Source organism: Monodon monoceros, unplaced genomic scaffold (assembly GCF_005190385.1).
Source record: "Monodon monoceros isolate NGI ecotype Baffin Bay Population unplaced genomic scaffold, NGI_Narwhal_1 Super_Scaffold_6, whole genome shotgun sequence".
NCBI classification, from domain to species: domain Eukaryota; kingdom Metazoa; phylum Chordata; class Mammalia; order Artiodactyla; family Monodontidae; genus Monodon; species Monodon monoceros.
In genome coordinates, this window is record NW_021703783.1 from 88,557,086 (window position 1) to 88,583,730 (window position 26,645).

Consider the following 26,645-nt stretch of genomic DNA (forward strand, 5'->3'; position numbering starts at 1 on the left):
TCGGATGACAACACTGAGGCTCAGTGTGGATGCCTGGGCACACAGGTCAGGCGCGGTGTCAGTTCTTATCTCCATGGCAGTTCAGCCACCCCAGGTCTCGGGGTACCACCTTTTCTGGTCTGGGATCTTCACACCAGGCTCCCCAGGAGTCACTGCTTGAGGCACATTGGTGCCCCCTGGCCCAGCACTCGGTGGTGGGAGGGAAGGGGGCTGGAACAGTTGATCTGCCTGAAAGGTCAGCCCATGAAGGACAGCAGAAGTCTGAATGCCTGGGTCCAGGGGACCTGGGCAGCTGGAGTGGGGCTCACCTGGGTCTCTGAGCAGCCCCCAGCTCCCATCAGCAGCGGGTGGGCTGTACGTGCGTTCTGAGGCGTGGCCTAGAGCCGTGCACACAGGAGACCAGGCTCAGCCAGCCCTCCAGGTGGAGCTGGGGCAAGGGAAGCAGCTGGGAGGCGGGTACAACGGGACGGGGATGGGAGGCTTGTCCATCCCCTAAGCAGGGAGGAGGGGCCTTATCGTCTAGGCCGAGATTCAGAGCTTTGCAGAGGAGCCAGCCTGGAGGAAAGGCGGCTGAACGTGACATCTGACCCATTTCCCCAACCTAAACCACCTTTTTTTCTTCTCCCCGCCACCCCTGCCCAAGGGGAGCAGCCATATCACTGTCCCCTGGGTAGCCAGCCATCGGCCTGGTCGGACAGCTTTTCAGGAGATGGAGGCGCCCTGGGCCCTCACCCGTCAGTCATAACAAGCTCAGCTGGTCCAAACTCAAGGTTACCGCCTACATCCTGCGTAAGTTAGCTGTGTCCGCCCAGGTAAGGGGAAGGCAGTGGTTTTAACGAGGTATTAACCAGCTTTGCCTAGTTACTCAGCAGTGACACCTGTGCCGAGGTGGTGGAGCCTTGCCAGCCCTGCCCAGGCTGCTGGGACTCAAAATTGGGAAGAAGCCCAACTTGGTGTACCGTGCTGTCACACGGCCACCAGCACCCCCGCCGTCTTCTGCTTTAGGTCACGCAGAGGCGGCTGGGTGCTGGGGACCGTGGCCCGACTCCCCAGTCTGCTTTATCTTGCTGGCCCGGCCGCCTCCTCCCGTCAGCACTCATGACAGCAGGTCGCTTCCAGAGGCCCCTTCCCCGGCCGCTTCTGGCCGCTTCTGGCCGACGGCCAGCCACCACACACCAGACCACCAGCGTCTGGAGCCAGAGCCGAAGTCTGTGCTTGACTCTACCTAGCCTGTGAAGGTCCCTAAAGCACCTGGCTTTGGTGACCATCTTTTTCACAATGTGCACCTGTATCATGAGGCTGGCAGCACCTGGCGGTCAGACGAGAGGACTGTGGGGATACTCGGTGGGTTGCCCACCCCCACCGCTGGCTAGGCTGGACGGCCACCACTCGTGCTCACACATGCGCAGTGGGGCGCGCTGCGCCACTGAGCTCAGACAGGTGTGCCACCTGCTCGCACAGCCATTCCAACCATCTGTCCTGGGACCTGACCTGAACCCCTGGGAGACTGGGGGCCTCTCCCCTTTCCCTGCAGCTCCCCAGCTCTCCCAGGTCCTCCCCTCCATCCCCACCACATGCCTGCTGTGGGCCCTACCTGGCCTGGGCCTTTCCATGCCTCACAACGGTCCTGCGGGGTTGATGGTTTTGACCACTGCTTACAAGTGGGAAACTGAGGCCGGGGCACGCCAGGACCAGTCACACCCTAAGTAAGGGAAAAGCGGGACCTGTTCCTCTTGGCACCGCTGCCTCTCCCCTCTGCTTGCCCCTCCTCCAGGTGAGCGACGGCGAGCAGGGAACCCTCAGTCGGTGGCTCCAGGGGCTCGTGGCCTGTGAATGGCTAAAGTTGCCAAGTGACCTGTTCTTTGCTGCGTGTGGGTAGGAGCGCCGGCTGCGCACCAGGCATGGTTCTAGGTGCTGAGAATACAGAGGTGAATGGGCCTGGTGAACGGGTCACGTGGAGGGAAGCGGGCAATATAGACAGGTGTAAGTTGCAAACGTGCCACCTTCTCTGAAATGAAGGAAAGGGAGACTAATGCCAAGTGACAGGGGCTAGGAGGCCGGGGAGGGCCTCTGACCAGGACCCAAGGCTAGTGAGGTGAGGCCTGCCCAAAGAGCCCTGCCGTGAAGGTGTCCAGGCTTCCCCGGAGGGCGCAGCTCTGGACGGCCCCACCTTGAGGACCCCTCCAGAGAGAAGGCATCTGGGGCTGGGCTGGGCGAGGGAGCCCCGGCAGGAGCCACCGGTGCTGGCCAGGCTGGGTTTCCTGGCACCAGGCAGTGTCTGAGGCCACAGGTCCTGGGCCAATCACAGCAGCGGGAAGTCATGCGGCCCCACGTAAAAGAGGACCAGCTGCAGGCGGGAGCCTTGGGCTGCGGCCCCCGCGTCAGGATTAACCAGGCACCAGTGGCTCCTGCAGGGCCCTCTGCCTCGGAAATGGCATCTGGCCAGGGGTGTAGGGAGGTTGAGTGGAGGCAGGCAGGTGGGTAGGGAGGGGCCACCTGGGAGGCAGTCCCTGGAGCCTGGAGGAAGCTCTGACCAGAGCTACCTAGAAGCCCCTTAGCAGGGCCTCCACCCTCTTTGCACCCTCCCGGCTTCCCTGACCACCACCACCACCACCCCCGCCCAGACCCAACCCTGGGCCTGGACGCTGACCCCACCCCCCAATCCCAGTGTCAACATCCAGCCTCTCCAGTTGTCATACAACAGCAAATCATGATGCTACCCTTCTGAGCTGTGTGACCTTAGGCAAATTACTTAACCTCTCTGTGCCTCAACTTTCTCACTTGTAAATAGGCTAATAGCAGTTGCTGCTTCATAGGGTTGTCATGAGGGTTAACTGAGAGGACCAGTACCACAACATCTGTCAAGGAAATGTTCCAAACATGTTGTCATGGATGGTACCCCCTCCATCCAGAACAGCCTCTGCATCTGACACCCAGCCAGGGGCACTGCCCCGCCAACTCCTGGGTAATTTCAGAGACCCCAGCTCAGCCTCTGGTATTGCTCTCCCAGCTCTCAAGGGTGCTCGCTGCCTCCCAGACAGCAGTTCCAACAACAGGGCCCTTGTGCCCCTCTCTTGGGTCTGAGCTGCTGCCCCTGAGTGGGGCCGGAGTGTCTTGATCCCGGCAATGAGAGAGAGGCAGGATCTGCCCGCTGGTCCTGGATCGGGCTCTGCTGACGCACAGTGGGGAGCTTTGGGAAGCGCCCCCTACCCCTTCTCCAGGGGTGACCCTGGCTCAGGACAGTGTCCCACAGCGACCACGAGATGGCAGCAGCGCTGCATGTAGCAGGGCCAGTGGGGCCAGCACCACCGAGTTGACAAGCCGGGAGGGCCGGCAAAAGGGAGCTCTGAGTGCCTCCTGCGAAGCCCGGGGGGGGGGGGGGGGGGGGGGGGCACTCGTTCCTGTGGGCCTGCTCAGCGGACGCCGAGTTCAGACCCCTGTGTATGTCTAGTTCTACCTGTATGGGCAGAAAAGCACAAGTTTACACCAACAACTCCAATCACAACCCAATATCAGAGATTCCTTCTAGTTTTCCCCGTTCCCTATGACCCCCTTCGATAACAGTGAGAAGCCTGCTTCCTGCTGCCCTTTGTGTACAGACTTACTTGCTCAGGCTGGCCAGTGTATTAGTGTGCTAGGGCTGCCATAGCAGAGTTCCACAGACTGAGGGCTTAAACGATAGAAGTATATTACCTCGTAATTCTGGGGCGGGAGGTTAAGGTGCCAGCAGGCTGTTTGCCCTGAGGCCTCTCTCCGTGGTTTGCAGATGGCCTTTTCTCCCTGTGTCTTCACATGGTCTTCCCTCTGTGTGTGTCTGTGTCCTAATCTCCTCTTCTTACACAGTCATACTGGATTAGGGCCCATCCCAGTGACCTCACGTTACCTTAATTACCTCTTTAAAGACCCTATCTCCAAATACAGTCGCATGCTGAGGTCTTAGGGGCTAGGACTTCAACAGCTGAAGTTGAGGGAGACACAGTTCAGTCCACAGTTGGTCAGATATACAAAGTCCTGGCCCCTCTGGCCATCCTCCCAGGGCATGACCACTCTGCTCTGGACCCCATCCTAGAACAACATCACCTCTGACCTACACTGGCTCTGCAGAGGAGTGACCACATGTAACACCCACCTCCACACCCCTGTTAGGGATTTGAGGGTGGTTTGATCCATCCTTGGGCCAACCTGGCCTTGGGAGCCCAGGAAGGGCCAGCCACTGGGGCCAGGAGCAGAGCAAAACAGGAAGGAGGTGGAGGCGAGGAGGCCACAGGCACCCAGAGCCTGGGCTAGGGGCTGTCCTGGTCCCCACTGCCACCTACTATGTTTTAGAGCAGATCCAAGGCAGCAAGCTGGCAGGGCTCTCTTCTGCCCGCCCTGGGCAGCAGGACCAAGCTAGGGAAGCAGCCTCACATGCCCCCATCTTCTCCCTTTGCCTCTGGCTCAGGAATCCTGTGGCCTGTCCCTGCCCCTGCCCTAGGGCAGCCTGCACCCCTGTTCCCCCCCACAGTCCAGGCTGGGCCACTGTGGTATCACAGACAGGGAAACAGTGGCCCAGGGAGGGGAGGGGCCTCCCTGCCCGGGAAGAGGCAGCCCTCAGCCCACCCTGAGAGCTCAGCGAGGCCAGGGCGGAGGCCTTATTTGTCCGGCAGAGGCTGTGTGGCCCCAAGCCCTGGCGGGGGATCAGCAGACACAGCTTCTGGCCCACACCACCACTGATTTACAGTTTGACTTGAGACAAGCCCTTTCCTGCCTGGGCCTCAGTTTCCCCAACTATGAACCAAGGAGATTGATTAAATGACCCTGAGGCTTCCTCCCACTCTGCTCTTCTGCTCCCTCAACCCCCAAATTCCACAAGCCTCCCTCTGGGAAAAAAATGGGAGGCTACAAATCCTCGTAACAGAAGTGGCAACATGGGGTCCCAGGGTTCTTCTCCCGCTGCAGGAGCCACAGGAGTGGGAAAATGCCTGCTGGCCAGGTCAGCAGACATGGAAGGCCCTGGGCCACCTCCTTGCTAGCACACCGGTTGCCCCCTGGGGAGCTTGGGCTGGACGTGCCCTTTAGTCTGCAGGAGCTTCCGGCCACCTGCAGGAAGGGGGCTGCCAGGATGAAGCAGGGCAGGGTCCCTTCTCAGGCCTCGAGTGATGCAGAGACTTGGTCAAAGCCACACAGCAAATCTGTGGCAGAATCAGGACTAGAATCCAGGTCCCCCACGGAACCTGCCCAGCAGGGAGCGGGGAAAGGACGGTAGCTGAGAGTCCCTCTGTGGAAACACCTCCTGGCCCCTTGTACGCACCCCTGGATCCCCCAGAATGTTAATGCTCCCCAACTGGTCTGCAGGTTATAAACCTTCTCCCACCAAGGACCTCCTTTATCACGGTTTCCGCAGGACCTGAATTTGCACGTTTTTCGTTGGTCTTGGTTTTTTGCCTACAGAACACTTTGCAATGCAATGAGGAGTTAGGATACTTTACCTTTTGTGCGTCACAATCGGACTGCATCGCCTACCGAGGCAGTTTCTCATTCCAGCCAGACGTGCCCCAGCAGCTCGTTCTTGGGAACTCACTGTACAGCCTGTTTGTCCAGCCCCACTGGGCCTGCCCACTGTTTGGGGCAGTCCCACCACCTAAAGGGGCAGGGGATGAGGACAGCTGAGCTCACCATCGGCCAGGGCACCCGCCAGGCTCCCACAGTCCTCGGACTTCATCTTCACCACACGTGGTCATTCTTTTTTTTTTTTTTTTTTTTTTTTGCCTGTGTTGGGTCTTCGTTGCTGCATGTGGGCTTTCTCTAGTTGTGGCGAGCGGGGGCTACTCTTCGTTGCAGTGCGCGAGCTTCTCCTTGCGATGACTTCTCTTGCTGTGGAGCATGGGCTCTAGGCGCGCGGGCTTCAGTAGTTGTGGCATGTGGGCTCAGTAGTTGTGGCTCACGGGCTCTAGAACGCAGGCTCAGTAGTTGTGGCCCATGGGCTTAGTTGCTCCGTGGCATGTGGGATCTTCCCAGACCAGGGCTCGAACCCGTGTCCCCTGCATTGGCAGGCGGATTCTCAACCACTGCGCACGTGGCCATTCTTGACCCCTGGCTTCTGCACTGGTCTCTCCCTTGTGGACACAGTCTGCTCCCACTTCCCACCTCAACTCTGTGTTACTGAGTCCAAGCTCATATTGCTCACCACACAACAGGCCAGTAACTCGAGAGATGAGTTGTTGGGGCAAAGAATAGTGACTTTATTCTGAAAGCCAGCAGAACGAGAAGATGCTGACTAGTGTCCCAAAGAACCGTCTTACCGGGGTTCGAATTCAGGCTTCTTTTATACTAAAAGGGGAGGGGGCGTGGCTGGTTGTTGTAAACTTCTTGGTGCTGGAAACCTTTATTCTTGCAGCTTATAGATCTGGTCGATGTTCCTATAAACCTCCAACAAGACAAATGTTATTCTCCGTTCTGCAACTTTTTAGCTCTATATGAGTGGAAAAGTGTTATACCTGTAAAGGTCAGAGCCTTGAGAATAGGTTATCCCGTATATTTCAGGTTGTAGACAACATTCTTTTAGTGATTAACTTGTAGCAAAAGCAATAGAATACACAGGTTAAAGGAAACATATCCAATATGGAGTCAGATTTGTTCTTCCCTCTGACACCTGCAAACCCAGACTCTCAAATTGTTTGAGTCCCATTTGCCCCACCCTCCCTGGCACTTGGAATCTTAGCTTTTAGACCCCAAGTTGCGGTGAGAAGACCCATCCCCTCTCTCCCTCACGCCTCCCCGGTTACTCTCCCACCATGTTCTCTACCCATTGCCCACCCACTGAGGATCAAGAACGGATACTGCTGAGCCTTCTCAGATGTTGCCATGGAGCTTGAGGGCCAGACAGGGGCAGTCAGAGACCTCCAGGTGCGAACGCCCAATGCCTTCCATTCCCTCCTCCATCTCTCGGTGTCCCTTCCCCCCATCTATGCACCACCAATCCATCCACCATCCCGCCACTCATTCATCCAACACAAATGCCAGTACAGCCTCCTTCCTTCCATCGCCCGTCTATCCAGACTGCATAGACACCTGCCACACAGGGGACATCAAGAGCCACCAGTGAGGGCCACAGAAGCAGGGACATCACACAGAAAGTACCACGGCTGCACCACCTGATAAGAGATGAGGCCCTTTCTGTGTTTCTTGTCCCCACCATAGCCCACCAGAGAAGAAAGGGACCCAAAGGACAGGGGGAAGGGGGGTAAAGGAGCAGGCCACCCCACCCCCTCCAAGTCTCTCCAGTAAGGCCCTGGGAACTGAGGAGGTGGGTGTTCAATCAGATGTGAGATTTAACTTTGGACTTTTTCATGCTTGAAAGTAACAAGAAAGTTAACAGAACCGCCAGAGGTGTCAAAAAGGCTGCAAAAAGGCTGCAAACGGGAGGCTGGGCTCCATCAAAGGCAGGCGTAGGAGAAAATGAACAGAAGTCATGGTCAGGTTTGTGAACTGTGACTTGGGATCTGCAAGCTTGGAGAGGGAGCTGGGGAGAGCGGAATTGCTCTGTGTGTCAGTGGGAGATGAATCCTACAGTTCCAATGCCCCCTGGGAGAGGGGAGTGGAGCTGAGAGACAAGCAAAGGGGAGGAGGAGAGAGGAGCCGGGGTGACCAGGCAAAGGGTTGGCGGAAGATCTGGAGATGAACTACTGGACTGGGGGAGGGGAGGGAACAGAGTATCCCCAAAAGGTCTGGAAGAATAGACTTATCTAAGATGCCCTGTAAAGTGTCCTCTGTGTGAGACCTGATATCACTCCTCTCTATGACCCCAAGATCTATGTTCCACTCACCAGTATTTGTCAAGAGGAGGGTTTTATGGAAATGGAGAAGGGGTGAAGCTTCACGTCTGAGTCAGCACAGTACTGAGCAGAAATCGCTCAGGAAGAAGCAAGAATGGCAGGGGAAGTGGTGAAAACATAAGTGTCCAGGGATCTCTGAAACTGTGGAGGATTTTGGACTTTTACTGGACATAAAGTTAGAAGATTAAAGCATCAACTCTGCCTTCCCCCCCGTGATTTCCTCACACACAATCAGAATAAATCTCAAAAGGCGAATCTGACCATGTTTTATAACACCTGCACCCCCAAGCCCCAACACACACACCTAAAACCCTTCACTTTTTCTTGAGTTAAAGGCCCACTTCCTGGCCCGTCCCGCAAGGCCTCTGGGGTCTGGGCCCTGCCACACTCTCTAGACATACAGGCTGGCTTTCTCACCTCAGACGTTTCATACCCTACTGACCACAGGACCTTTGTACATGCTGTTCTCTCTGGAACTGCCCCACCCCCACCCCAACCCCCAGTTAACTCACTCACCCTTCAGGGCTCAGCTCAGACAAGCCACTCCTGAGCTCCTGACCAAGTCATCCATCCATCTTGGAATTTACCGCCATGATTACAGTGGCAAAGAGGAATGGAATAACCACAACGTGGCTCAGAGTCCACACCTTAGAACAATCATGATTCATGCCCTGGCACTGGGCACACGTTCCCTGAGTACATCTGAATCCCGAACAAAGTGAAGGTCTGTCATCGAGGGGGCGGGGGGATGGCTGTTAAGTAGACAACCAACAGTGTCTGCACCCTCTTGCAGGGGTGGAGGGGGGCTATCATGTATTCTGGAAAGTGGAATGGAATGGGCAGAAGCATGAATGAACTCACCATGTCTCAGGTCTGGACTCAGACTGGCCTGATGAGATTGTGGGCTGTGTGAGGTGTGATGGAGCCTCATTATTGGACAGCTTTTTTTTAATACAGGTAAACTGCAGGTCAAATCATGTCCCCTGGGACACACAAAAAACCCACACAGCAAAACCTCCCACCTCAGCAACAAGTGAGGCTTTTTGTCTCATCCTCCGACGGAATCCTGGTAAAGACCAGTACAGAGTCATAGATTAGTGCCATTCAGCTAATCCCTGTATCTGACACCAGTCTGCTTGCTCACCTCCAGCGATGGGTTACCCACCAACTCCCACAGAAAGCCCATTTCACCTGACCAGACCCCCACCACCGACCCATCATTAAGCCATAAGATCTAATTGGCATATTGTTTAATGGGAACAGAGTTTCAGTTTGGGGTGATGAAAACGTTCTGGAGATGGATGGTGGTGACGGTTGCCCAAGAATGTGAATGTACTTAGTGCCACTGAAAGGTACACTTAAAAATGGTTAAAATGGCCTTTCTGCCCGTGGACACCGCCGAGTAAGCATCGTTGACGTCTCCCCCCCGCCCCCCGCCTCCACTACCGTCATGTCTAAGTCAGAGTCACCCAAAGAGCCCAAACAGCTGAGGAATCTCTTCATCGGAGGTCTGAGCTTTGAAACAACCGATGACAGTCTGAGGAGCCATTGTGAGCAGTGGGGAGTGCTCACAGACTGTGTGGTGATGAGGGATCCAGACACCAGGCGCTCCAGAGGCTTCAGGGTTGTCACATACGCCACTGTGGAGGAGGTGGATGCGGCCATGAATGCAAGGCCACACAAGGTGGATGGAAGTGTTGTGGAACCGGAGAGGGCCGTCGCAAGAGAAGATTCTCAAAGACCTGGTGCCCACTCAACTGTGAAAAAGATTTTTATTGGTGGCATTAAAGAAGGTGCTGAAGAACGTCACCTAAGAGATTATTTTGAACAGTGTGGGAAAATTGAACTGACTGAAATCGTGACTGATCGAGGCAGTGGCAAAAAGAGAGGCTTTGCCTTCGTAACCTTTGATGACCATGACTCTGTAGACAAGATTGTCATTCAGAAATACCACACTGTGTATGGCCACAACTGTGAAGTAAGGAAAGCCCCATCTAAGCAAGAGATGGCTAGTGCCTCATCCAGCCAAAGAGGTCGAAGTGGTTCTGGAAACTTTGGTGGTGGTCGTGGAGGAAACCTCAGTGGTCGAGGTGCCTTTGGTGGCAGCCGTGGTGGCGGGGGATACGGTGGCAGTGGAAATGGCTATAATGGATTTGGTAACGATGGAAGCCATTTTGGAGGTGGTGGAAGCTACAATGATTTTGGCAGTTACAACAATCAATCTTCAAATTTTGGACCCATGAAAGGAGGAGACTTTGGAGGCAGAAGTTCTGGCCCCTATGGTGGCGGAGGCCAATACTTTGCCAAACCCCGAAACCAAGGTGGCTGTGGCGGTTCCAGCAGCAGCAGGAGCTATGGCAGTGGCAGGAGGTTTTGATGACTGCCAGGAAACAAAGGTCAGCAGGAGAGGAGAGCCAGAGCAGTGACAGGGAAGCTACAGGTTACAACAGATCTGTGAACTCAGCCAAGCACAGCGCTGGCAGGGCCTAGCTGCTACAAAGAAGACGTGTTTTAGACAATACTCATGTGTATGGGCAAAAAAACTCGAGGACTGTATTTGTGACTAATTGTATAACAGTTTATTTTAGTTTCTGTTCTGTGGAAAGCGTAAAGCATTCCAACAAAGGGTTTTAATGTCGAATTTTTTTTTTTGCACCCATGCTGTTGATTGCTAAACGTAATAGTCTGATCGTGACGCTGAATAAATGTGTCTTCTTTAAAAATGTGCTGTGTAAAGTCAGTCTACCCTGAAGCCATTTTGGTAAACTACCCCAACAGTGTGAAGTTAGTATTCCTTCAGGGTGATGCCAGGTTCCATTCAAAATGTACTTACAACCTGCTTTGGTGGAGAAGCTACTGTCTTCCGAAACCTTGGTGTAGTTGAACTGACAGTTACTGCGTTGTGACCTGGAGGTCACCGTGAAAAGGGTCACCCAAGCCAAGTCATGGAGCTTTTTGATTATTAATATGATTGTTGGCACATCCTATGCAATATATCTAAAGTGGATTATGGTACCAGATATAGATGGGAATGAAGCTTGTGTATCATCCGTTATCATGTGTAATAGATAAACAATTTAATACCCTCTTGAAAAAAAAAAAAGGTTAAAATGGTAAATTTTATGTTATGTAGTTTTACCATAATTTTTTAAAAAAAAAGTGCTCTGGGCTTCAAAACTTACAAGCTTGTGTGGCTTTGAGTGCTTTTATTTATTTTTTATTTATTTTTATTAATTTTTTTGGAGTATAAGTGTTTTACAATGTCGTGTTAGTTTCTACTGTACAGCAAGGTGAATCAGCTATACGCATACATATATCCCCTCTTTTTTGGATTTCCTTCCCATTTAGGTCACCACAGAGCACTGAGTGAAGTTCCCTGTGCTAAACAGTAGGTTCTCATTAGTTATCTGTTTTATACTCAGTATCGATAGTGTATAGATGTCAATCCCAATCTCCCAGTTCGTCCCACCCACCCACCCACCCCTTCCCCCTTGGTATCCATACGTTTGTTCTCTACATCTGTGTCTCTATTTCTGCTTTGCAAATAAGATCATCTATACCATTTTTTGAGTACTTTAAAAGTAACCATTTAAAGGTTACTCTAAAAACATATATAATTAAGAGTTCAGGGACTTCCCTGGTGGTCCAGTGGTTAAGAATCCGCCTTCCAGCGCAGGGGACACAGGTTCGATCCCTGGTCAGGGAACTAAGATCCCACATGCCGTGGGGCAACTAAGCCCACGTGCCACAACGAGAGGGAAGCCCGTGCGCCGAGACGAAGATCCCACGTGCCGTGACTAAGACCCAATGCAGCCAAATAAATAATTTTTTTAAAAACAAACCAAAAAATAGTTAAGGCAAACTCTTAGTGCGCCCCGTGCTGTTTGATCCTGATTTGCTTTCATTCAGGCCTCGGAAATCTGGGCTCAGTATTTCCACCTTCAAGTCCTGCCTCTGCCCCCGCAGGGATTATAGTCACCGTGACCCTCCCCTGCTATGAGCCTACTATGTACTAGGCTCTGAGGCTCTGAGGATGTGTCAAGGAATAAGTCAGAGCCCTCGTCCTCCCTGACACACAGGGAACAATCAGAATTTTTCTTTTCTTTTTGTTAGTAAAAACCTACAGGGCTCCAGTCTCCGTGAAACCTGCAGGGCTGGCCCACAATGACTCATCCTTGAAGACCTCACCTGGGTAGAATGGTGACAGTGGCACAGAATGCCACTGGCCCCTGAGCACTCAGCACACGGAATGTTTGTTTGGTGCAATGTGTGGCCTCCTGGGAATGTCGGGTGACACATGACAGCGTGGGGATGTGTGGAAGGACAGGAGGCAGGAATTGCCATCTCTGAAATCTCATCCTAGATCAACCCCACCTGACCCGCCCAGGAATCACAGACCCACCAATCAGAGAACCGGATGGAGAACAGGAGGGAGTGGAAGACCCAGATAACCCACAGGGCTCACACTGGCAGCTCGCGGGCCATGGCAAGTCTTGTAAGGGGATTTTTTTTTTTCAATTGAGTTTATTGTCAATGTCCAAAAAAAAAAAAAAATAACCTGTGAAATTTCTCATTTCTCTTTTTAAAATAAATAAATAAAAGAGCGTGTCTTTCATGGCAAGAGCTGGCTGGAGCTGAGTTCCAACTGCTCCCTTTGGACGGGACCCATGGGCCCCAACAGTCCCTACCCCTTAACTTCCCTTACTCACATTGCCTGCCGGGCCTCCTGGAGGCCTCTGAGGTCAGGATTTCTGATCTAATCCAACATCTCTATCTCACAGAGGAGTCTGATGAAGTCCAGAGGGGGAGTGACTTTCCCAGTAAGTAACTCATCTGGGACGAGAAAGATCTAGAATCTCAGGGGGCCCACCCAGCGTCCACCGCAATCCTCCAAAGAGCCTCCGGAGTGGCTCTGCTGATGGGCAGCAAAGTGGACTTGCCTGTGTGGTGAGGCGAGCAGGTGGCTCATTGGGAAACCTGAGGAGACGGCCAGTCAGGCACCCCGTCCAGCTGCAGACGTGCCCCACTCCAAGGGGACACAGACGAACGAGGCGCGGTCCTCACCCCTCGCCACAATTCCTGTGTCCCCTGGTCTAACCTTGACTCCCTGTTGCCTCACCAGCTCTGGGAGCCCTGGTTCTTCATCTGTAAAGTGGGGGTCCTCATCGCGGCAGGCAGAATTGAGGTCCCCTCCCCCGCGTGTGTAGGAAACAGCAGGTGTGCAAGTTGAAAGTCACTTGGGGAGGAGCGTGGGAAGGAAGTGGGCTGACGAGGACAGAGAGGAAGGAGAGATGAGGTAGCCGCCACAAGAAGAGGGACCTGGGAAAGAGCAGCGATGGTTACGGGGGCGCCAGTCAGGATGCGCTGGGTGATGCTGAGGTAAGAAACAATCCCTCCTCTCAGCCACTCCCCTCTTCTACTCATTTTTTACCCAGTTTTATTGACATATAATTGACATAGAAGTTTGTATTAGTTTCAGGTGTACAATGAATGCCCACCCTCCCAGGGGCTCTGGGGGAAGATCATGGCTCCAGGCTTAGAGCAGCAACCTCCTCAGATGTCTTTCACGTGGTCCACAGCGTTGACTGCGCCCCAGTGTCCCCAAGCCCTGAGTCCTGTGCCTTGCAGAGAATCCTGTGACATTCCAGATTCAGGCCATGCCTTTCCTCCTGTGCGGGGTTCGCTCAAGTTCCAGCTCTTCCCCACCTCTACCTCCCTCCTGCTCACTCACTTCAGGGAGAGGAGAAGGCAGCAGGGGGCAGGACCAGGGCACTCATTTCTCAATCATCATAATTATAAAAACATATCCACATGCAACTAGAGAGTGTCGTACTAAGTGAAGTAAGATTCCACCACTTATATGTGGAATCTAAAATATGACACAAATGAACCTACCTATGAAACAGAAACAGAATCACCAACATAGAGAACAGACTGGTGGTTGCCAAGGGGGAGGGGGTTGGGGGAGGGCTAGAGTGGAAGGCTGGGGTTAGCAGATGTAAGCTTTTATATATAGGATGGATACACAGCAAGGTCCTACTGTATAGCACAGGGAACTATATTCAATATCCTATGATAGGGACTTCCCTGGTGGTCCAGTGGTTAAGAATCCGCCTTCCAATGTGGGGGACACGGGTTCAATCTCTCATCGGGGAACTAAGATCCCACAGGCCACAGGGCAAATGAGCCTGCGTGCTGCACCTACTGAGCCTGCACACCACAACTACAGAGCCCACGCGCTTTGGAGCCCATGAGCCACAACTAGAGAGAAACCCGCACAATGCGACAAAGAGCCCGCATGCCACAACTAAGACCCGACACAGCCAAAAATAAATAAATATATTTTTAAAATCATATGATAAACCATAATGGAAAAGAATATTTTTAAAAAGGATGTATATATGTATGTATAACTGAATCACTGTGCTGTACAGCAGAAATTAACACATCGTAAATCAACTGTACTTCAATTTTTAAAATATTAAAACAGAAAAAAAAAGAATAGCCTAGAGGAATGAAGTGATTGAGAAAAAAATAGTTGACAAATCACATGGAAAAGCTTCTTTTAAAAACTGTTTTTTATATGTCACTTTTTATTAAAAAGAAAATATCAGTTACAAATTTTAAAACAACATATCCACGGAAATAATTACTTTTTATCGCACAATTATAACAAGCCAGGCACAATGCTAAATATTTGACATGGATAATTTGATTTCACACAAGCTAGGAGGTAGATACTATAATTATCCCCATTTTACAGATAAGAAAACCCAGGCACAGAGACAGTAATAGACTTGGCCAGGTCACACGGCTTATTACTAATGGGATTCAAAGCCAGGTCTAGATGTGTTTAACCACCAGGCTTTATAAAGAAGGAATAGCATCGTTTATAAGTCTGTTTCCCTTTGTTTAGTGAGCATCTCGCACTTGACACAAAGGCACTTTTCCTAAAAGTCCTACATAATCAGTCATAGGCCTAATAAAGGCAAATTAAAAATCTGGTAATAAAAAGCATCTAAACTCTGCCACCAGCTAACTGGATCTCAGTTTCCTTATTTGCCTTATGAGGAGGTTTAACTTAACCACATAGTATTCTTGCCAAAAATGTTTTGCCAGAATCTAATCAGGAGAAAAAAGACAAATCTAGAACATGAGTCATTTTCTTTTCTTCCTTTTCTTCTTTTCTTTTTTTTTGATCTTTATTGGAGTATAATTGCTTTACAATACCGTGTTAGTTTCTGTTGCACAACAAAGGGAATCAGCCATATGCATACAAATGTCCCCGTATCCCCTCCCTGTTGAGCCTCCCTCCCAACCTCCCTATCCCACCCCTCTAGGTCATCGCAAAGCACCAAGCTGATCTCCCTGTGCTATGCGGCTGCTTCCCACCAGCCAACTATTTTACATTCAGTAGTGTATATATGTCGATGCTACTCTCACTTTGCCCCAGCTTCAACCTCCCACCTCATGTCTTCAAGTCCATTCTCTATGTCTACCTCTTTATTCCTGCCCTGCAACTAGGTTCATCAGTACCTTTTTTTTTTTTTTTTTTTTAGATTCCATATATATGTGTTAGCATACGGTATTTGTTTTTCTCTTTCTGACTTACTTCACTAAATATGACAGGCTCTAGGTCCATCCACCTCACTACAAATAACTCAATTTCGTTTCTTTTTATGGCTGAGTAATATTCCATTGTATATATGTGCCACATCTTCTTTATCCATTCATCTGTCGATGGACATTTAGGTTGGTTCCATGTCCTGGCTATTGTAAATAGTGCTGCAATGAACATTGTGGTACATGCTTCTTTTTGAATTATGGTTTTCTCAAGGCATATGCCCAGTAGTGGGATTGCTGGGTCATATGGTAGTTCTATTTTTAGTTTTCTGAGGAACCTCCATACTGTTTTCCATAGTGGCTGTATCAATTTACATTCCCACCAACAGTGTAGGAGGGTTCCCTTTTCACCACACCCTTTCTAGCATTTATTGTTTCTAGCTTTTTTGATAATGGCCATTCTGACCAGCGTGAGGTGTTACCTCATTGTAGTTTTGATTTGCATTTCTCTAATAATTAGTGATGTTGAGCATCTTTGCATGTGCTTCTTGGCCATCTGTATGTCTTCCTTGGTGAAATGTCTATTTAGGTCTTCCACCCATTTTTTAACTGGATTGTTTGTTTTTTGGATATTGAGCTCCATGAGCTGTTTGTATGTTTTGGAGATTAATCCTTTGTCTGTTGTTTCACTCACATATATTTTTTCCCATTCTGAGGGTTGTCTTTTTGTCCTGCTTACGGTTTCCTTCCATGTGCAAAAGCTTTTAAGTTTAGTTAAGTCCCATTTGTTTATTTTTGTTTTTATTTCTGTTACTCTAGGAGGTGGGTCAAAAAAGATCTTCCTGTGGTTTATGTCAAAGAGTGTTTTTCCCATGTTTTCCTCTAAAAGTTTTATAGTGTCTGGTCTTACATTTAAGTCTTTAATCCATTTGGAGTTTATTTTTGTGTATGGTGTTAGGTAGTGTTCTAATTTCATTCTTTTACATGTTGCCAGTTTTCCCAGCACCACTTAGTGAAGAGGCTGTCTTTTCTCCATTGTATGTTCTTACCTCCTTTGTTGTAAATTAGGTACCCATATGTGCATGGGTTTATCTCTGGGCATTCTATCCTGTACCATTGATCTGTATTTCTGTTTTTGTGCCAGTACCATACTGTCTTGATTACTGTAGCTTTGTGATATAGTTTGAAGTCAGGGAGCCTGATTCCTCCAACTCCGTTTTTCTTTCTCAAGATGCTTTGGCTATTCGGGGTCTTTTGTGTTTCCATACAAATTGTAAGACTTTTTGTTCTAATTCTGTGAAGAATGCCATGCATAGTTTGATAGGGATTGCATTGAATCTGTAGCTTGCTTTTGGTAGTATAGTCATTTTCACAATATTGATTCTTCCAATCCAAGAACATGGTATATTTCTCCATCTGTTTATGTCGTCTTTGATTTATTTCATCAGTGTTCTATAGTTTTCTGAATACAAGTCCTTCACCTCCTTAGGCAGGTTTATTCCTAGGTATTTTATTCTTTTTGTTGCAATGGTAAATGGGAGTATTGTTTTCCTTTTTTAATATTTGTTTATTTATTTGGCTATGCCAGGTCTTAGTTGTGGCTCACGGGATCTTCGTTGCAGCATGTGGGATCTAGTTCCCTGACCAGGGTTCAAACCTGGGCCCCCTGCAATGGGAGCACAGAGTCAGCCACTGGACCACCAGGGAAGTCCTGAACATGGGACATTTTCAAGGCAACTGACATAACTTTTCAAAACAATTCTTCACAAGTTAATGTCCAAAGGTACTGTTAAGGGCTTCCCTGGTGGTGCAGTGGTTGAGAGTCCGCCTGCCGATGCAGGGGACACGGGTTCGTGCCCCGGTCCGGGAAGATCCCACATGCCGCGGAGCGGCTGGGCCCGTGAGCCATGGCCGCTGAGCCTGCGCGTCTGGAGCCTGTGCTCCGCAACGGGAGAGGCCACAACAGTGAGAGGCCCGCGAACCGCCAAAGAAAAAACAAAAAACTGTTAAAAGATACTAAAAAGACATGACAAGCAAAAGGAAGGTGTGAAACTTGACTGGATTATGGGGGAGGAAGGTGTCTTTTAAAGAGCTGTTTTGGGGATCCCTGGGGAAATGGAATGTGGACAGATGGTGGAGGACATCATGGAGTCAGCGGTCACCTTCTTTAGTGTGATGATGATAGCATGAGCCTTTTCTCTCACAGGTGAAGGGTTATGACGTCTGCAATTTACTTTCAAACTGCGCTGAAAAAAAGAATGCAGGCAAACCTCTTTTTACTGTGGTTGCAGATACAGCATTTTTTTTACAAATTGAAGGTTTGTGACAACCCTGTGTTGTCAGATGATAGCATTTTGTAGCAGAAAATATTTTTATTTTTTAACTTTTTAAGTTGAAGTATCGTTGATTTACAATGTTGCATTAATTTCTGCTTACAGCAAAGGGATTCAGATATATATAGATATATAGATATATATTCTTTTTTAAAATACTCTTTTCCATTACGGTTTGTCATAGGACATTGAATACAGTAGGACTCTGTTGTTTATCCATCCTATATATAAAAGCTTACATCTGCTAACCCCAACTTCCCACTCCATTCCTCCTCCGACCCCCTCCCCCTTGGCAACCACCTGTCTGTTCTCTATATCTGTGAGTCTGTTTCTGTTTCATAGATAAGTTCATTTGTGTCATATTTTAGATTCCACATATAAGCGACATCATATGGTATTTGTTTTTCTCTATCTGACTTACTTCACTTAGTATGATAAGGAAAGTATTTTTAAATTAAGGTATATACATTGTTTTTTTAGTTATAATGCTATTGCACACTTAGATTACAGTATAGTACAACTTTGATATGCACTGGGAAAATCAAAAAATTTGTGTGACTCTCTTTATTGCAATCTTGGCTTTATGGTGGTGATCTGGATCCGAACCTGCAAACATCTCCAAGGTCTGCCTATAAAAAAGAAAAGGAGGGAGAGAAACAAAAGCAGCAAAGTGTCATCAGTGTGTGACCTCAGGGACGGGTGTGCTGGTGCTCACCATGCTGTTCCATTCAGCTTTTTGGAAGGTCTGAAATGCTTTCACAATAAAAAGGGAGAAAGGGAGAAGAGGAGAGGAAGGCAGAGTTGGTAAGTCTGGTCTCTCAGGGTCCCTCCAGGTTTTGGAGTCGGGGACCCCATGTTAGTTTGCTAGGGATACCAGGACCAAGTGCCACAGACCGGGTGGCAACACACATTCATTCTCCCAGTTCCGAAGGCTGGAGGTGCAACAGTCAGCAGGGCTGGTTTCTTCTGAGGCCTCTCTCCATGGCTCGCAGATGGCCCTTCCTCTGGGCATGCGCCCCAGGGCTCTGTGTATCTCTCCTCCTAGAAGGACACCAGTCACATTGGATAAGGGCCACCCTAAGGGCCTCCTGTTAACTTCATCTCCAAACACAGTCACATTCATATGTTGAAGTTAGGGCTTCAACGTATGAATTCTGGGGGGACACAATTCTGCCTAGAACATTCCCTAAGTGCTACTGAGTCCAAGCTCGTACTGCTCACTGCACGACAGGCCAATAAATCAAGAGGCATGGGCTTCCCTGGTGGCACAGTGGTTGAGAGTCCGCCTGCCGATGCAGGGGACACGGGTTCGTGCCCCGGTCCGGGAAGATCCCACATGCCGCGGAGCAGCTGGGCCCGTGAGCCATGGCCGCTGAGCCTGCACATCCAGAGCCTGTGCTCCGCAACGGGAGAGGCCACAACAGTGAGAGGCCCGCGTACCAAAAAAAAAAAAAAAAAGGCAAGTTGTTGGGGCAAGGAATAGTGACTTTATTCAGAAAGCCAGCTGACCGAGAAGATGGTGGACTAGTGCCCCAAAGAACCATCTTACCCAACATAGAATTCAGGCTTCTTTTGTTCTAAAGCAGTGAGGGCGGGTGTTTGGTTGTTGTAGACTTCGTGTTGTCAGAATCCTTTGTTCTTGCAGCTGTCCAGGTAGGTCAGGTCATGATGTTCCCGGAACCCTCCAACAAGACAAATGTTATTCTCTGTTCTGCAACTTTTTTTTTTTTTTTTTTTTGCGGTACTGTTGTGGCCTCTCCCGTTGCGGGAGCACAGGCTCCGGACGCGCAGGCTCAGCGGCCATGGCTTACGGGCCCAGCCGCTCCGCGGCATGTGGGATCTTCCCGGACTGGGGCACGAACCCGTGTCCCCTGCATCGGCAGGCGGACTCTCAACCACTGCGCCACCAGGGAAGTCCTGTTCTGCAAATTTTATCTCTATATGCATGGAAAAGTGTTAGCCCTTTGAAGGTCAGAGCCCTCAGAATGGGCTATCCTGTGTATTTCAGGCTATAGGCAACATTCTTAACTTGTAGCAAAAGCAATAGAATACAAAGGTTCAAGTAAAAGAAACAGAACCAATGTGGAGTTAGGTTCCTTCTTTCCTATTGCATAAGGCTACCTTGAACTTCACCCCATACTCCACAGGGGCACATATCAGCCTTGTCAGCCAATTCTGCTTCCCCTTCTCGCAGAGGCCGAGGCTGAGCTCCGGGCGGGAGGAGGGAGGGAGGAGAGCTCTTCCTCCCCCTTGAACACAGCACCAAGCTTCTCCTCCATTCCTTATTGCCTCCTCCACCACCCCACTGCATCCCTGCACAACACATGCACACACCGCACATGCACACAGCACATGCACACACTTACACATACCTACAGCCAGCTGCCCAGCCAACTGCTCAGGGCAAAGTCACATACTGATGTACTGGGGGTGAGGGCTGCCAAGTGACCTGTGAGAAGGCTCCTCCCTACCCTGGGTGCAGCATCACAGGCCTCTTCCTGGAGCCCCAGAATCCTTTCTCCTTTCCTGAGGGGGTGGACCCCGGACCCCTAGCTGCCTTCGCTCACAGGACCCCGAGGTGGTCCTTCCCCCAGGCTGTCACTCAAACAAATGAAAACAACCCCCCCTCCCTCTGCTTCAATAATAAAAGTCATATTTACTATAGAAAATGTGGGAAATATTCAAAGTTTTAAAAAGCAATAACTTACTTTTACCTATAATTAGGTAAAAGATTCTAGAGGCCTTAAAAATATGTTTATGCTTTGACCCAGTAATTCTGCTCTCAGGTTTCTATGGAAACCCATAGTCAAAAATGCAGGAAACACTTTTTCAAAAAACTTTCTTTTGCTGAAGTACAGTTGATGTACAATGTTGTGTTAGTTTCAGGTATACAGCAAAGTGATTCAGTTATACTTATATACATATATATTCTTTCTCAGGTTCTTTTCCATTATAGGTTATTACAGGATGTTGAATATAGTTCCCTGTGCTAGACAGTAGGTCCTTGTTGTTTATCTACTTTATATAAGGAAACACTTTTTGCCTGAAGATGTGCCTTTTGTTGTTATTCACAATGATGTGTAACCCAGTGTGTGCCTCCCTGGTGCCCCAACTTCTTGAATTATGTAGAAACACCCTGTTTTTTAATTTTCAAATACAAAGTCCCCAGCCCCCCCCCACAAGGCACCTCTTGTTGGGGGAGCTCACAGTCCCCCAGGCCACCCCCCTTTGCCCGCATTTCTTGCTTCTGAAGCCTCCATCTCTTCTCAGGGAACCCAGTTTTTCATTCCTGCAAAGATCGCTGCCTGAGACTTTTGTGAACTGCAGATTTTGACTGAGGGTCTGGGGTGGTGGAGGAGAATTACAGGGCACGCAGCAAAGGCAGCACCTTAAAGTTGAATATTTGCTACCTCTGTCCACGAGCCCAGTGGCCATTCACCACTTTCTCACCCTAAGCCTCAGTGTAGCAGCTGGGCTGTATCCTGACTTCCGTGGGCTGACTTTCCAGCTTCCGCTGAAGGACCCTGTCTCAGAAGCCCCTCCCCCTTCACCCTTTCTCTTTCTGTTTCACCTTCTCCTTTCAGACCTTGTGGGGTGGGTGCGAGGCAGCAAAGCGTGTTCCAAAATCAAAAAGGCAAATCTCTGATGTGAATTATGCCCCTCCCCTGCTATATGAAACCCACTGAGGTTATTTTTGTTTGTTTGTTTTAAATACTCATCTTCCCCTTTTGATAGAAAAAAAGGAAAAGAAAAGAAAAAGCAACCCAAAGGTTAAACATAGGGGCTGGCCACTTAGGTATATTATATGTTGAATGAATATATATGTCCACTTAGTGGATTTTTGTGCAGCCTTTGAAATGATGCTTACAAGGGGCTTGTGATATTTGAGGAAAACGGTTAAGTAAAAGGGGGAAAAAAGGCACAAAATAGACATGATCACAACATATAGAATTTGCAAAGAAAAAGGCTGTAAAGAAAGACACCTATTTTTTAAGCTGTGCTGTTTCTTACATATCATATTGTATACTTACTCCTTTGTGAGTATGACACACTTTTTCATTTGTTCAATTAAAAAAATGCTAGCATATTAACACTGATTGTCTGCAAGTGTGAGATTACAGATTTCACTGTTGCAAATAGCCATGCAGTACTTTCATAACTGGTGGGTAAATCAGATTATTTTAAAAATTTATCTAAGCTTCAAGGATGATAATAGACCATGGAATGTCATTAAGTGAAGGGAGCTTATCTTGTCCCTCAGGTATTTTTGTTGTTGTTAATTTCTTTCTCTTTAATTAATTAATTAATTTTTGGCTGCATTGGGTCTTCGTTGCCGCACGCTGTCTTTCTCTGGTTGCGGTGAGCGGGGGCTACTGTTCATTGAGGTGCACATGCTTCTCATTGCTGTGGCTTCTCTTGTTGCAGAGCGTGGGCTCTAGGCACGTGGGCTTCAGTAGTTGTGGCTCGCGGGTTCTAGAGCGCAGGCTCAGTAGTTGTGGTGCACGGGCTTAGTTGCTCCACGGCATGTGGGCTCTTCCCCCGACCAGGAATCAAACCCGTGTCCCCTGCATTGGCAGGTGAATTCTTAACCACTGGCCACCAGGTAAGTCCCTGTCCCTCAGTTTTTAGATGGGGAAACTGAAGTCTCAGAGAGACAACCAAGTATTTATTGAATCAGGCAGAAGGAAATCGCTGATCACTCGGCTGGGCCAACCACCTTCGAGGCGCTGCAGCAGTTCCCACACTGCTGAGCAGTGAGTGGCGGTGTCACTCGCTCCAGGTCATTTGTTAAGGTACCCTGTGAACGTCTGCCATTCCAGAGCTCATGTAAGCCTCCCAACAGCCCTGCACGGTTGGCCCTGGTGTTAAACTGCTGTCGGCTCTCAGAAAAGTGAGGAGTTGGGGAGGACTCGGCGGTCAAGGCCGGCACGCTGTCCCCTTCCTGAGGACTGCTTGGGCGCCAGCGCACGTGGCCGGGCTCTGCCTGCCCTGCTGAGTAATCATTTCCCAGCAGGTACAGCTGAGTCACGGTCCCCTGCGGCTTTTCGCTGAGTCACGGTCCCGAGATGTTTTCGCTGAGTCACGGTTCCAGCTGCTCCCGGTTTAATCTCTCTGGGCAAAATCCCCGCTGCCGGGCGGGCGGAGGCGGTGACTCCTTGGATCCTGCACGTCCCCACGGACAGCGGAGTCCAGCAAGGCGAGCCCTCCTCTCTTCCTCCCTTCCCCTCCTCCCCAGCCTGCTGTCCTCGCCTCATCCCTGTTTTAGGGAACTAACATTTCTTGGCGGCCAGGCGCAGTGCTGGAGGCTTCACACTGCAGATTGCAGAGTCCAGTGGGGTGGGCGTGATGATCCTCTTTAGGAGATGGGGATCTAGTCAAAGGCAGGGTCGTCTGGGAAACAGCCAGTCCGGAGCATCCCCAAACGACAAAGTCATGAAACAGAGGCTGCAGAGGGCAAAGAAGCAGGACGACTAAATGCAGTGCAGCATCTGGGTTAGAACCTGGACTGAGGGAAAGGGCTATAAAGGACCTTTGAGGGCAATTGGTGAGATTTGCATATAGGCTTTATATAATGATTTGTATAAAAGTCAAATTTCCTGATGTTTATACTTGTACTGCAGGTTACGAGAGACAGTCTTCCAGATATAATACATACTAAATTAGCCAGGAAAAATTTATTTTAAATAAATATATATTATATGGGGACTTCCCTGGCAGTCCAATGGTTAAGATTCTGCAGTCCCAACGCAGGGGACATGGGTTCCATCCCTGGTCAAGGAACTAAGATCCTGCACACCGCGTAGCGTGGCCAAATAAAATTTAAAAAATTTTAATTAAAAAATAATGAATAAATATATATTATATGAAAAGAGTATGTATATATATAAAAAAATCAAGAGAGAGACAGGATGAATGATAAAACAAATGTGACCAAATGCTAACCCAACAACTGGTGAATCTAGGTGAAAACACAGGAATTCTCTGTATTATTCCTGCAACTTCTGCATATTTGGAATTATTTCAAAGATTACTTTTTTGATTAAAAAATAAAGATGAGGACTCTGACATTCAAAACTCCCAACTGAGAGCAAGGTTTGTCAGATGTTAGTGACCCCACCCTACTCAGAACCATCCAGAGACTTCTAGATAGGAAGAAGGCTCTGGGGGATCCTGAAAGGGGAACTGGATGCCCCTTTCTGACCAAACAACACCTAACACTCATTACAGGCTTCCTGTGCCAGGCCTGGCTCTGAGCTTCCCACAGATATTAAACTGATTTAATCCTCACCACATCCCCTTGAGCTGATGCAATTATGTCTCCTCGTTTTGTCAGACAAGGAAATAAAAGCTTAGTGGGGTTGAAGTATACACATGAGGTAAGTCATGAATCCCATATTTGACGGCAGTCCTTTTGCTTAGGGTTCATTGTTTTGACCAGTCTACACTGCCTACAAGTGCTGTGATCAGATTGAACCAGGTCCAACCAGGTCTTGGAGCCATAGTCAGGCTCCATATTGGCCAAGCTCTCCAGCCGTCTAAGCTCCCAAACACTGGACTGCTGCCTGGTCTCGCCATAGGTCTTCAGCCCCTGGACCTGTGCTAATGGAGGCTAGGCAGTGTTCTAGAAAGGTACTGGTCCTTCTCCATCCCTCATTGCCTTAGGCCCAGCTCAGTGTTGTAGAACTTCAGCATGCTTTAGAGCCAGACACAACTGGCCTCAAGTCCTAGGTGAGCTGTGTGACCATCGGCAGGAGATTTAACCCTGCTAAGCTTCATTCATTTAATACATACTGATTTCTTGCCTTGTGCCAGGCTCTGGGCATAGAAGCGACACGGTCCTTACTGTCTTCAAGGAGCTCACGGTCAGGATGGGGGCAACTGGGACACAGGGACCTCAGTGGGGGGACCCCATAAGGCGAAGGGGAGAACATCAGCAAAGTCTGGGCTGAGTTACAGCTTTATGGAGATGTAACTGACATGCAATAAACTCTACATATTTAAAGTATGCAAACTGATGAATTTTGACATATGTATACCATGAATGTATACCATCTCCACAATCAAGATAATGAGCTTATCCATCATTCCCAAAAGTTTCCTCATGGTCCTTCGTAATCCCCCCCTCCAATGAGATAACCACTGATCTGATTATATTAGTTTGCATTTCCTGAAACTTTATATAGTTCTATATACATTTCATATATAATTTATATAAATGGAATTATACAGTAAGTACTCTTTTGCGGGGGGCCTGGCTTCTTTTACTCAGCATAATCATTTTGAAACTCATTCATGTTGTGCGGGTCAATGGTTCATCCCATTTCATTGCTGAGTAACCAGAGTATGTTCATAGCACAATTTGTTTATCCATTCACCTGTTGATGGGTTGTTTCCAGTTTGAGACTTTTGCAAATAAAGCCACTGTGATCATTCATGTACAAGTGTGAACATATGCTTTCATTTCTTGTAGGCAAATTTGTACCTAGGAGTGGAATCACTGGGGTGTACGGTAGGTGTATGTTTAGCCTCTTAAGAAGTTGCCAGACCGTTTTCCAAAGTGGCTGTACTGTAGGGGAGTAAAAAACCTTTTTCCTCTACCCTCCTAGGTTCCCAGCTGGGGGCCCTGGAAATTAAGCCGATGAAAGATAAATTAGGGACTTCCCTGGTGGCGCAGTGGTTAAGACTCCGAGCTCCTAATGCAGGGGGCCCGGGTTCGATCGTTAGTCAGGGAACTAGATCCCACATGCATGCCACAGCTAAGAGTTCGCATGCTACAACTAAGGAGTCACGTGCTGCAACTAAGGAGCTGGCGAGCCGCAACTAAGACCCGGTGCAACCAAATTAATTAATTAATTAATTTAAAAAAAGATAAATTAATAAGAGAGAAGCAGAGTGTATTAACCCACACAGCGTACATCCACATGGGAGGTCACAGTGCTGAGTAACTCAAAAGAGTGCTCAGAACTGGGGCTTATGTAGCATCTTAGAATAAATGTGTAGACAGGTGACAAGAAAAAGGAAAAAGAGTTTAGGCTTTGGGGGGCAGCAAGCTGGGGGAGGGTAAATATATAGGGGAAACTAATGGAAGATAAGGGTTAATCTGGTAAGGTGTGTTATGCCGATTCCTCTGAGTGCCATCCCTGGCTAAGAGTCTGGAGTTGTCCAAGCCTGCTTTGAAGCAAGTAAGGGGGAAAGCAGAGAATGGTTTGCTGGCATTTGCTCTTTCTCAGTTGTCTTCAGCTCAAAATAACCCTCAGACCAAAGTGGTAGTTTGGGGGGTGTCACACTCTGACCTCCTGTGAGTACCATTTTACGTTCCCACCAGCAGTAAATGAGTGTTCTCGTTGCTCTGCATTCCCAGCAGCAGGAAGAACCAGCTTTTAATTTTAGCCATTAGGATAGGTGTGTAGTGATGTCTCATACCAGTTTTAATTTGCATTTCCCTAACGACCTATGAACTTGAATATCTTTTCATGTGTTTAGTTAGCATTCACATATCTTCTCTGGTAAATTGTCTGTTCAGACTTTTTACCTGTTTTTAAAAATTCACTTATTTGCCTTCTTATTATTGAATCATATCGGTTCTTTACATATTCTACAGACAAGTCCTTTGTTGGATATATTTTTGCAAATATTTTCTTCTAGTCTCTGACGCCTCTTTTCTTGGTCACAGTGTCTTTGAAGGGGCAAAAATCTTAACTTTTAATGAAGTCCCATTGGTTGTTTTTTTTCTTTAATATTTTGTGCTTTTGCTTTTGGTTTTTTTTGGTTGTATTTGAGAAATCTTTGCCAAATCTAAGGTCAGTAAGATTTTCCTTTATGATTTATTCTATATGTTTTATAGGTTTAGCTATTTCATGGAGGCCTATAATCTGTTTCTGGGCTGAGTCTTGAACGGTGACCAGCCCAGCAAAGGGACAGGAGAGAGCATTCT

At 48.8% G+C, this 26,645-nt stretch overlaps 1 protein-coding gene across 1 annotated transcript; it reads left to right on the forward strand.

Annotated features, from left to right (window-relative positions):
* Positions 1-8,665: 8,665 nt before the first annotated feature.
* LOC114885587 (heterogeneous nuclear ribonucleoprotein A1-like) lies at positions 8,666-10,346 on the forward strand. The gene has a single exon (XM_029205618.1). The coding sequence runs from the start codon at positions 9,265-9,267 to the stop codon at positions 10,189-10,191; it is 927 nt and encodes a 308-aa protein (XP_029061451.1). The 5' UTR covers positions 8,666-9,264; the 3' UTR covers positions 10,192-10,346.
* The last annotated feature ends 16,299 nt before the right edge of the window (positions 10,347-26,645 follow it).